The sequence below is a fragment of the Mixophyes fleayi genome, chromosome 12 (assembly GCF_038048845.1).
Source record: "Mixophyes fleayi isolate aMixFle1 chromosome 12, aMixFle1.hap1, whole genome shotgun sequence".
Lineage (NCBI taxonomy): Eukaryota > Metazoa > Chordata > Amphibia > Anura > Limnodynastidae > Mixophyes > Mixophyes fleayi.
Genome location: NC_134413.1, coordinates 26,644,920 through 26,657,620, shown reverse-complemented (window position 1 = coordinate 26,657,620; position 12,701 = coordinate 26,644,920). Strand labels below are relative to the sequence as shown.

The 12,701-nt window shown below is 35.0% G+C and overlaps 1 protein-coding gene across 4 annotated transcripts in view; it reads left to right on the top strand.

The window, feature by feature from the left end:
• Positions 1-12,701, top strand: part of LOC142109295 (carbohydrate sulfotransferase 9-like) — a 53,307-nt gene that overhangs the window by 20,419 nt on the left and 20,187 nt on the right. For all 4 annotated transcript variants that reach the window (XM_075193421.1, XM_075193423.1, XM_075193422.1 and 1 more), the window contains exon 2: positions 2,754-2,902. In XM_075193421.1, the coding sequence (XP_075049522.1) occupies positions 2,800-2,902 (103 nt within the window). In that variant the 5' untranslated portion in view covers positions 2,754-2,799. The remainder of the gene's footprint in view (positions 1-2,753; positions 2,903-12,701) is intronic.

Here is a 12,701-nt window from a genome sequence, read left to right as displayed (position 1 = left end):
TACAAGTTTTAATATTTTTCTTGTATATATATACTCTGAATATATCATATTACTAGAGAGTAACATATAGTTTATTTTTTTTTGGATTGCATTAAATCTATTTATACCTGTTATTAGTGAGAAACTCTATTTTTGTAATATGTAACTAATTTACAGTTCAATCATGGATTAATTAGCATTGTATTTTTCGCTCTTTGTAGAGACATACTAATTTATTCTAAAGTATCTTGATGGGATTACTGATTGCAATTTTCTCCTTTTTAGAATCCTGTGCCAATCCTGCACGTAACTGCAAGTTTCCTTTCTTTTGAATATATACATAAATCCTGCTGGTGTACCAGATTGGGAGGGGGAGGGGGGGGGTCTTTAATATAACCTGCCCCTATCTTGTAATCCTCAAATCATTCCTGTGCACACACTACTAGAATAATTGAGAAACAAAGTAGAATTTCCCAAGTTAAGCCATGTGTCCTTGACATGCCAGAATTCATTTCATTCATCTACTATTATGAAATGAAAAATGAATGTATACAAGGAATTTTCTATATACAAACAGACAGATTCAATTAAAAAAAAAAAAAATCGCAGCGTAGTGTCCTGGAGCAGCCGCGAGACACTACACAGCGATCTTTTTAGTGAAAGTACTGCTCACTTTTGCTCACTTCCCATAGAGTTGGAAGCAAAAGTAAGCCTTACTTTTTTACCAAATAAATGGTAATTAAGAGCTGCCACTCAAGAACATCACGCCCAATTGAATCTGCCCCTAAAAAGGAGACAAAATAAAAAGTTCAGTCTTTCGGCATAATTAGTAAAGTTATATGCAAAAAAGTTTATACACAATTAACACTATGTTAAATGAAGTAGGAAAAGTTTTAAAAAATTCAGCCATCAAAAGACTTTCACTCCCTCCGTATCAGTGCAATGAGCATCCAGAAACAAACAGGAAATAAGGATACTTATGTATATATGTTGTAATGATCGTACATCAAGATACGACCAACTCAAAACATAGCTGTTTTCCTGCAATCGGGCACACAAATGCATATTCTTGCCTTCACAATAGCATGGAGTTTCAGCTGGAAAGTGTTAGTTCTAAATTAAAAATTGCATTATCCTATGTGTGAACAACATAATGCAATACAGTTTCATATACACAAGAGGGAATAGTGTCTTGACAGTGTTATTAATAAGTGTGATGAAATAAAAAACACCTAAACATCTGGGGTCTGATTTATTAGTGATCTTATCGTGTGCAAAAGTTAAGATGCTTATTTTAAGAAGAAAGGGGGAGATAAGAGTGAAGTTAAGATGGATTTTCATCTTAACTTAAGAAATTCTTCACTTATGCAGTGGATTTTGCCTCTTATCTCCCTTTTCTGGTGGCTTTGGATTAAGATAAGCAAATAACAGCAGATAAGATCGCTAATAAATCAGGACCCTGTTTGTACCACTTTATAAATCCAAAGGGAATTCTTTCCTGCAGTAATCCAAATAGAAATTACAAATAGGTAATCCTAATTGACAGCGGCAACTTGATATGATATTACGGCGACACTAAGTAATGATGGTTAATTGTAGGTCTCAATAAAAAGCCAGCCAATAAGGAGCAGATAGTGCTACTAGCAGCATCATCATCATCATTTATCATTACACCTGAAGGGGTCACAATCCTAATATATGCACAAATCAAGATACAGATGCATTTTGATATGCAGTTGCAGTACATAAGTGCATATATTTATGCCACAAAAATTGATACACCTCCATCTTTAAATGAGGCCAGAAATCACAGGACAGAAAAAAATATAATTGTGTTATAACCGTGGCCAGTTTTCACATGTTGCTGGAGAGTGTACATTAGTTTCCTAGGTCAGTATAGAGTGTAAGTTATTATGTCCTTACCAGTTCAGCATCTTCTTAGGTTTGCATGTGATCAGCTGACCACTACTTGGCACGTGATGCATGGTGTCATGTGGGGTTGGCATGTATCCCTGCACTCTGAAGTAACAGGCACCACATTTGGTGCTCTGTTCCTAGAAGAATCCAGGTATGGGCACTGAGTGAACATTAAAGATTCTGTAATCTAAACTGGGTGTTATTGTCTATCTGGATGCTGCCTTTATGGGTGCCCAATCTTGCTTTGTTTATGACTATTGTTCATTGCCATCTGCTCTGACCTTTTGTATGCTTATCAGCTTCAACTTCTGCCTGCAAATTTTTTATTGGTTTGAATATTTGACTCTGTCCGACCTTTTGACTACTCTCGCCCTTGTGTTGTTCTCTCAATGTAATCATACTGATCAGCAACTAATATTTTGTGCACAAGACTTGTGGCCAGATGACTTCTGGTAAACACATCGAATTTTATGCCATATAATTAAATGTGTTTACTATTATTCGATTGACCTAAACGTGAAAACATGACTAGCTTGGCTATAGTAGTTAACCTTCTAATTATTACTAGAGGAGATTACACTGAGGTGTAGTATCCTATGTCTGTACACAGTGTAATAAATGTATATTGTGACCACACGCTCTATTTAATAGTTTCATACTATAACCATGTAATTAATCAAGTATTCCAAACACGTGTACTAAATCACCTGCCCAACAGCTCAATGTTATTGGAAGTTGTTTTCAAATTTTGAAATCACTGTAACATTCTAACATTCCTAAAAAATAAATGAAAATTATAAAACATAATTTACAATTAATTTAATTTACAAAACCTTTTTCTATTTTGACATTTTCAGTGGTCAGAACTGGACATTATTTTCGATCATTGGGCATCAAAACAAAATGCGGAAGGTGTATCAAAAGCTGTTACTTCTGCTCATCTCTTCTGCTCTCTGCATTTTTTATTTACATATTAAATGGACAAAAGATCGTTGGTTTTTCACTGGTAAGTGAAACAATAAGTACAAAACCTTGTATATATTGTAATTTACTCCAACAGAGATAGTACCACTACCATTATTGCATTATTATAAATAAGCTATCACTGCTTTTTATTTTGAAAATGTCTCTATTAGTATTTACTATATATGTGTATATATATATATATATATATATATATATATATATATATATTCAGGGAGGGGGTGTACCCACATTGTATAAACACAACAACGGTGATGCTCTGTACACACCAAATACACAGTTAATGGTCTTCTAACTACATTCATGTATTAAAAACAAGTAATGTTTGTTCAACATATTGTACTAGATGTTAAGCTGACCAACTCACTCCAAAGTGTTCCCCTTCTAACATGATCATTGCTATGCTTGTCATCTGGGAGGAAGCTTACCTGCGCACACTAACACTCCTTGTTTCAATACAGAAAAGTAGTTTGAATAGGTGTGGAGAGAATCAATGTTTTTGTGTGTGTATGTGTTTGTGTGTATGTATATATATATATATATATATATATATATATATATACATACAGGGAATATATATACAGGGAAATTCAGAAAGCAATCACAGGGCGTCTTGAAGAGTACTAGGTTTACATTTTTATACTGTGAGAGAAGCACTGGGAAACTGGTGAACTAGTAGTTGGTGCATATATGTGTCACAGATTTTAGTGTGTTCTTTGAATGCTGTCTTTCCAATGTGTTTGGCTCAAGTGAGAGTGGGTTTGAGGGTCCCTGGAGTGAATGGAGGAGTATGGCTGGTACTCCATTCCTTTTGACCAAATCTAGCCTTTTGGCCTACCATTCAGGTAGTCCTGATTTAGCAGGCTGCAGCTGTGTGACAAATATAATAGAGTGGGACAGCCACCTTTGTCTCTCACTTCCTGGGGAGCAATCTGGGTAACTAATCCCAAGAAAGACACCTTTGACTTGTAAATTGGATTAACTTGTTAAATGCTACTGTTTAGGGGGTTGGCTGCACATACCTTCCTTAAGTAGAGAGGGATGTTTGCATGCTAGTTACAGCTGGAAAATTCTAACATTCCTTTTGTTGTTGCTTTATTTTTGTTGCTCATTAATTTAATAAACATTAAATCTAGTGCAGACTATTTGTACCAAAACTGCTGGTCTTTTCTCTCTTTCTGTTACTGGCTGCTTTATTGGTTTATAACACCAGGGGGTAAATGTATCAAAGTGCGAGTTTGCCAGCGTGTTTAAATTGCGGCAAATCGCGGGTGTTTACCCGCGATTTTTTAAAAAAAGCCTGAAATGTATCAAGCTGCGATTTTGACACTCATGTTCAAAATTGCTGGTCATCTCTGGCGATTTTGAGCGATGTAAACACTCCCGAGTTTAGCTAACTCTCCTGTGTTTGGCAAACTCCTGTGTTGTAACAGTGAGTTGTAAACACATCACTGTTACACTGACCTGTCATGCTCCGGCAGCTGTAAAAACTGTAAAGAACAGATCAAAGTTAAAAAAAAACAAAACGTGGGGTCCCCCTGCTATTCATGCTTAACCCTAGTGCTGCCTGACTAGTGCTGGTAAAGTGAAAATCGGGGGAACCCCACGCAAAAATTTTCCCCGATTTTCACGGGACCAGCACTAGTCAGGCAGCACTAGAGTTAAGCATAAATAGCTGTGGGACCCCACGCTTTTTTTTAAAAAAACTTTTATCTGTTCTTTAACATTTTAACACTGCCAGGGCAGTGTAACAGTGATGTGTTGATATAACACGCTGCTATCAAGCAGCGTGTTGTATCTGGCGTCTTTAGAAGCAAACTCTCCTGAGTTTGCTAACTCGCAGCTTCATACATTGTAGACTTGTATAGCTGCAGTGGCAAACAGTGGTGAGTTTGATCTCTGGCGATTTTGCAAGTAGCGATTTTGACAGAAGCAGAACTCTGGCGATTTTGTATGAAAACTCAGCTTCATACATCGGCGAGTTTCAACTCTCCTGAGAAAATCGCTGGAGTTGCAAACTCACAGCTTGATACATTTACCCCCAGCTATCCCAGGAAATGGCGTCACCAAAATTCATATATATACATAGTGGTCAAAGTGGGTTGGTACACGGTGGTACTGCATTGATTGCAGAACTACCAAATTTTAATAATTTACATTTTCCATACCACTACTTCTATATTTCCATACCGCCTCTTGTAAATTTCCATACTGCCACTTTAAATTTCCACTTCGACCTATGTATATCTATCTATCTATCTGTATAATACTATATATATAGAGGGTTCATTATTTGATGGTGTGAGTGATTGTTGAATTAATGCAACAAAAAGTAATGCTGGAGCTGAACAAAAAAAATAATGACGTCCAATAAAAGGTAAGTATAAAAAGCGTATTCACATGGGTCCAAGTTAGTTTACAGCAGTCTCTCAAAACCCAACCCCTCTTCACAATATTAGGAAGGCAGCCTTCCTGTGTAACAGTCATTGTACTAGAGGTTTGGAGAAATCCTAAAAAGAGAAAGTGAGGTTCTTGTTTCTTGTTACAAATATTGCTTAATAAAAATAAGTGCAAAGTGGCCCACACCAAATACTAGTCAATGCAATAGATGGGAGGGCACAAGTAATAGCATATAAATTTGCATATGCCTCGATGTTGAAATTGTAAACACATGAAGTAATGTAAACTGGTACTGATATGATAAGGTATTTTAACAGAGCAAGCTGTAAGTAAGGCAAAATGAAGAAGCCTTGGTAAAAAAAAGCAAGAATGGAATTAAATAGAGAGCAGAATAAATGAAATAATGAGCAGAAAATGAGAAATTAAGTAAATAAATAAAAAATAAAAAAATAAAAAATATGAAACGTGTAGGCGTACAAAATGTTTAGCTCTTTTATGTGATCTGATATTGTGGAGTCAGCACTGATGAAGACACCGAATTGTAGACCAAAGAAAAATCTCTTACTCTATTATTCCCTAGTCTAGGGGGTAAATGTATGAATCTCCGGATTCTTCAACTCCTGCGAGATCGCCGTCTTCAGCGCTTAAATTTAAAGCGGCGCTGCCTAGTAAAGGGAAGTCTCCCTTTACAAGGCAGCGCTGCTTTAAATTTAAGCGCTGAAGACGCTGAACTCGCCGGAGATGAAGAATCCGGAGATTCATACATTTACCCCTAGGTCTTCTGTTCTTGTTGTGGTGTTATATCAGCTAAACGGTCTGAGATTGTTTGTGGATCTTCTCTGTCGCTGCGTATGGAACGTGGAAGTGTGCCATTGGAATGCATGGCTAAGGTGGCTATGTGTAGTCAAATTTCTTTCTTTGTGCTTCAACGCGTTTCATCTTCATCTTACTATTGGACTTTGTCAAGGATGTGTGTTAGGGATCATGGAAATTACAAACGGTTTATCCCTTTTCTTGATTGGACAGGCATTCCTTTATTAATAAATCTTTTAAAATTCATAAAAATATGTCATACACCTTTTATCGGCCAAACAACTGTCTTGATCAGGGAATACTGCATATTGAGATATTCCAAGAAATAAAAATAAATATAATAATAAAAAAAATAAAAAAAAAATTGTAGAAGTGTACGAGGTAAGATATACTTCCTATTATAACATGCAAACGTAAAGAAGGATTTTATATTTTCAAAAAAGAACCTAAATCAAAATCACTATTTACATCATAGGGAATCAATGTTTTTATTAAATATATCCACTTGGTTTCTATCCGTGATATATTTTCCAAGAAATCTCCTCTTCACCAGAACCTCTCTACTTGTTGGACCCCTATAAATTTCAGCTTTTTTGGGTCACATTTCTGATTATGTAAAGTGACTAGAGACACTGTGTGTCTTAAGGCCTATTTTGATATTTGGTATGTGTTCTGCAATTCTAATTTTGAAGGGATGTTTAGTTCTTACAATATACCGGAGGCCACATGTGCACTCCAGCATATAAATGACCCCCTCTGTGTTTCAGTTTATAGTATGTTTGATCTCAAATATTTTTCCATTCACATTCAATTTGAACCTGGTCACTGGTTTTCTTGTAGTCTGAGTGCTTAATTTGTAAGGTCTACAATTGAGAAAATAGTGGAATCCTTTTGTTCTTTCAATATTCATTTGGGTTTAGGAAGGGGATATGTAGCTCTTTGCTAGGATGTTGTGTACAGTGTTCCCTTTTTTATAAATAATCCTCGGTTTTTCAGGGAGAAATTTCTTAATTTCACTATCCAATCCTAAAATGTGTCCTGATACTACTTTCCAGGGCTTCTATGTTGCTATTGTACTGTGTTATAAATGCAATTTCTGGAATTGATTGTGACTTTTTCCCTTTTTATTGCAGGAGTTTTTTTTTCTGTTAATGGATTTCACTGTGTGCAATGCAGAATTAACCACTTTCTTGTCATAGTTTCTTTAAAGAAATTTTTATTTTAGTTCTTTTCCTTGTTCTTCAAATATATCCTCAACTTCTTTTTATTCTCCCAAATTGTCCAGATAGGATATTTTTTTATCTAGTTTCTATGATGGTTATTAATTGTTGGTTTAAAGTTATTACTATCTACTTCTATAGTGTAGTTTTTGGTTTTAATGGTGTTATTTTCAATAAATATAGTAAGGTCCAAAAAATGATCCTGAGTGGAGCTTGCCTCGGCAGTAAATTCTAGGTTGAGTGTGTTCTTATTGTTGTATTCCAGAAATTGCTTTAGTTCTTCCTGGTCTCCATCCCAGAAAAAAAAATCTCATCATCTAAATACCTCCTCCAACATTTTTTTTTTTTTTGAAAGGGGTTATTAGACCATACATTTTCATCTTCCCATCTCGCAGCAAAACAGTTTGCGCAGCTTGATGCAAAACACGTCCCCATTGCGGTTCCTGTGGTCTGGATGTAAACTTCTTCCCCATACCAACATTAATTATGCAGGAGGATGAATTCTATCCCCCTTATAATGAAGTTAATTTGTCCATTTTTGTAAAACGGTCTCTTTACACAAATAATAATAAGTGTGTGAACATCCTTCCGCATGACGAATGCACATATAAAGTGATTTAACATCACAAGTCTCTAGTATACACGTGCCTTTCCATTCTATTTCGTCCAGGATTTGTAGAACTGCCGTTGTATATTTAAGATGACTTTTCTGTTTATTTACTAGGTTTTGTAAAAAGAAATCTAAATACCCAGAAAGGTTTAAAGTGATGGAGTTTATTCCTGAAACGATCAGGCGTCTTGGAGGATTGTTTACATTCTTATTTATCTTCGGCAGGTGTAGAAAACTGGTATTCTCGGGTTCTCAATATGGAAATGGTCAAATTCCTTCTTCCTTAAAATTCTTAATATGTAGACCTTCTTCTAACAGGTCACAAAATTCACTCTGGAACCTTGGAGTTGGATCTTATTCCAGTTTTTGATATGTACAAATGTCTGACAGCATTTATCTAGACTATTTCATATGTTTCAATTTGTCCATAATAACAATTCCTCCCCCTTTGTCAGAAGGTTTTATGATGATGTTTTTTTGGCTTTTAGTTCCTTTAGGGCTTTGTGTTCTTTTTTTGAAATGTTTCTTTGAACTTTAGTTTTCTCTGGCAGTTTTTCAATATCCTGTTCCACTAGCTTTTGGAATGTCTCAACCAGAGGACCTTTAGAGAAACTGGGGTAAAAGTTGATTTGTTGTAAATTGGTATGTACATTGTCACCTGGATTGTTTCTTTCAGAGATAATCAGCTTCTTCAAAAAATTTTTCTTCAGGAAATATTTTCCTAGTAAATCAATGCAAATCTATACATACATCAAATTTATTCGGCCTCCATTAGGGTGCAAATTTCATTCCTTTCTTCATACCTTTCCTCAGTAAGAATAGTGCTACTGATGTTAAATATCCCCCATTTGTGGTGTCTTCTACTTGTAGTTTCTTCAAAATTTGTTTCTTTCTTCCTCTTGATCCCCTCTTTGGGATTTTGTACTTTTTATTCTTTTTATCCGAGGGGTCATTGTTCTCATTGAATGTATCCATGGATCTTCCGATCCAAAGAGGAATTCTAAAAAATCCTCCGATTGTCAGATAAGATTCTATTTTTATTTTTGCCGGTATCTTTAATAGGTGAATGACTATTTATCCTCTTCATTAGAGATTTAGATGTGGCTTCCATTTCTTTCTTTGTGAATTGATTAACCTTAATGTCGGAATTTTTTATAGTTTTATCTCTATTGGTCACTTTCTTTTGGGGAGAGTAGCAAAAGTGTTTGGCATCATATAGCTGGTAAATTCTTTCTTTTATTGGTTTTCTGGGTAGATTTATAATGAGGGGTTCTCTTTTTGGAGCTTTGAATTTCTTATATCTTGGAGGATCTTTCATATCCAACAGGGTTTTCTGTCTTATTTTTGTGATGTCTTCTGTTTTTTGTCCTTTAAATCTCTATGGAATTTATTTTGTTTTCTATTAGTAATCTCTTTTTCCAGGCTATTATTTTATCATTGGTAAATGCGGATAGTTGTTTGAAGTCTTCCATATTCTTAATAGGAGTGAAGTTCTTATCTAATGTTTCTATCTGAGTCTCAATATATTCAAGGGACTATGATCTGTCTTCTATGATCAATTTAATAATTTGTGTAGAGCAGTTGTCTAGTATTAAGTTCCAATTTTTATAAAAAAATATTTTGATGTGGGATTAATGTGGGGTTTTTAGTCCTCTTGGGGCCATGTCTTTTTCTAAATACTTTGTAATGGTGACAACTTTCTACCACTGTTTTGTTTCTGCTACACAGAGCTTTTCAAATTGTAAGAAAGTAGAAATCTTCTTTGTAATTTTCCTTAATTATAACTGTATCATTATTAAATGCAAGTTAACCCGTGCATGATACTCATGTATTCTAGTCAAATCAAGCTACTTAAGGTGTTAAAAAGGTTCTTGTCATTCATTTGGGCCTAGCCCAGGCCTCCTCAGGGGAAGAGCGTTACTTCCCGACGCAAGCACCCTTTTTTAACGTGGTTTTGTCCACATGTCACCACCTCATCATTTTTCTCCATCACCTCATCCTTCATCTTCATCACCACATCCTTCATCAAGCTACTTAAGGTGTTAAAAACTCCCCACTGTCACCCCCGGCAACCACCAACCCCTCCCAACTGTCACTTCTCCTTCAAGAAATATATAGGTCAGTGCATAACTCTGCCCAGCAGGTGGCGCTGCAGCTTGGTTTTTTTTTCCACACACGCCACTAGGCATTTATATAGTAGATTTCTTGGACATTTTCTTTTCTCAACCTATGTGAAATGTATGTAGGACTGTAAGTGCTGCTTTCCATACTTTCAATATAAGATAAAATAAAGGTATAGTGCTCTCACTGTGTGATTAGTATGCAGCACCTCATATATACATAAGATACACAAAAAATGTGAGGGTGCAATAAATAGCATATAAATCTAACTATACCTTGTTGTCAAAATTGTAAACACATGAAGTGATGTAAACTTCTACTGATATGATAGGTATTTTAATAGAGAAACCTGTAAGTAAGGCAAAATGAAGAAGGCTTGGCAAAAAAACCAAAAAATGGAATTAAATAAAAAGCAAAACATGAGAAATTAAATAAATAAATAAAAAAATAAAAATAAAATATGACAAGTGTAGGCACACAAAATGTTTAGCTCTTTTACATGATCTGATAGCGTATCTGGAGGCAGCACTGATGAAGACACCGAAACGGAGACCAAAGTGAAATCTCTTATCCTATTATTCTCTAGTCTTGGTCTTCTGTTCTTGTTGTGGTGTTATTTAGGCCAGAGTGTCCGAGATAGCTTGTGGATCTTCTGTGTCGCCGCGTATGGAACACAGAAGTGCATCAATGGAATGCACGGCTACGGTGGCTGTGTGCAGTCAAAATTCTTCCCCTGTGTCCAACGCTTTTCATCCGTCTAGAGGACTTTGTCAAGTATGGGTGTTAGGGATCATGGAGATTACAAATAGTCTATCTCCTTTCTTGATTGGACGGGCATTCCTTTATTAATAAATATTTTAAAATTCATAAAAACATGTCCTAGACCTTTTAAAATTGGCCAAACACCTGTCACTGTAGCCATGCATTCCATTGACGTACTTCCACGTTCCATATGCGGCTACAGAGAATATCTACAAACAATCTCAGACGCTTTTGCTGAAATAACACCACAGGAACAGAACAGCTAGACTAGGGAATAATAGGGAAATAGATTTCTCTTTGGTCTCTGATTCAATGTCTTCCTCAGTGCTGGCTCCAGATGTGCTTTCAGATCACGAAAAAGGGCTAAACATTTTGTGTGCCTACATGTGTCATATTTTATTTATTTACTTAATTTCTCTTTTTTTGCTTTTTATTTAATTCCATTCTTGGTTTTTTTGCCAAGGCTTATTCATTTTACCTTATATACAGGTTGCTCTATTAAAATAGCTTATCATATCATATCATATCAGTATCAGTTTAAATCACTTCACGTATTTACAATTTTGACAATGAGGCATATGCAAATTTATATGCTATTTCTTGAGCCATCCCATTTTTTGTGTATCTTATGTGTAAATGAGGTGCTGCATACTTATCACACAGTGAAAGCGCTATACCTTTGATTTATATTAGTCAATGCATGCTTATTTGTATCATACCCTTTGTAGATCTTTTTTGTCCTATCATCAATTAAGGCGAGAGTATACTATACACAGGGAGAGAGCAGAAGTAGGAGAACAACCATATAGTGTAGTATCTCTTAAATCAAAACTTTTAATAAAATAAATCAGGTAATATACATACATAAAACAGATTAAAAACAGCCTATGTCAAAGGTTCCAAGGTATACAATCCACATTATACAGTTCGGAAAATCATATCAGTCCATTTCAGATAAGTGTGATAGTAGCCACAACATGTGTCATGTGGTTATACAGACCTCATCAGAGGGATGGATTAAACTACTAACTGGAGAGATATAAATAGTTCAGACCTATTAATAACATTAGTTAATCACAGTACCTCAATTTCAGAGTATTACAAGATATAAAATATATAACCACTGTATCTAGAAATGAAATAAACAGATCTGTTCTTGTAAGTGTAAAATCCAATATATCTATATTACTGTGTTATATTGCTAGAAATAAAAAGCTAATGTTCGCTAAAGATTGTCTAATAAAAATATTGTTACCCTTTCTAAATAATAAATAGATAGGTAGATATATAGTAACTGTTCTTGAAAACCAGTATGTGAAGAAAAAAATATTGATCCCAAGGATGTTCTGAATCTTTGGTTTGTAGTGACTGGTTTTTTTCTTTTGAACAAAACTTTTTTATTTTGAAAAGGCAAAGTTGTAATATGCAAAACATCAACAGTTACATGGATTTTGGATTACATAATAAGAAAAGTAGTGACTGCATTTATGATGTAAATGATAAATGGAATCCTCTTCTTCAAGAAGTGCTTTATCCCAAATAATTATATGTGTTGAAATATAAATATGTAAACATTAAACTCTATGAATTTGTGTTTAAATAACAAATCAAATTAATCCTAGAGGTTGAGCTATCAGGTCAAAAAAGTACATTATCTACATATCCGCCAAAGAAAACCAGATATGCTGCAAAGTACAAAACCAGATGTACTATTCTTGAATTCAACTCAAATACAACTTGGCATTACTGAGGGTGAATTTGTTTCCCATGGCAGTCCCCTGTATCTGTAAACAATATTTTTGTTGAAAATAAAATATTTTTGCTTTAAAATGAACAACTCACTATTCAATAAGACTCCATGTTGTCTTTGATATCTCATCAGCATCACATAAATA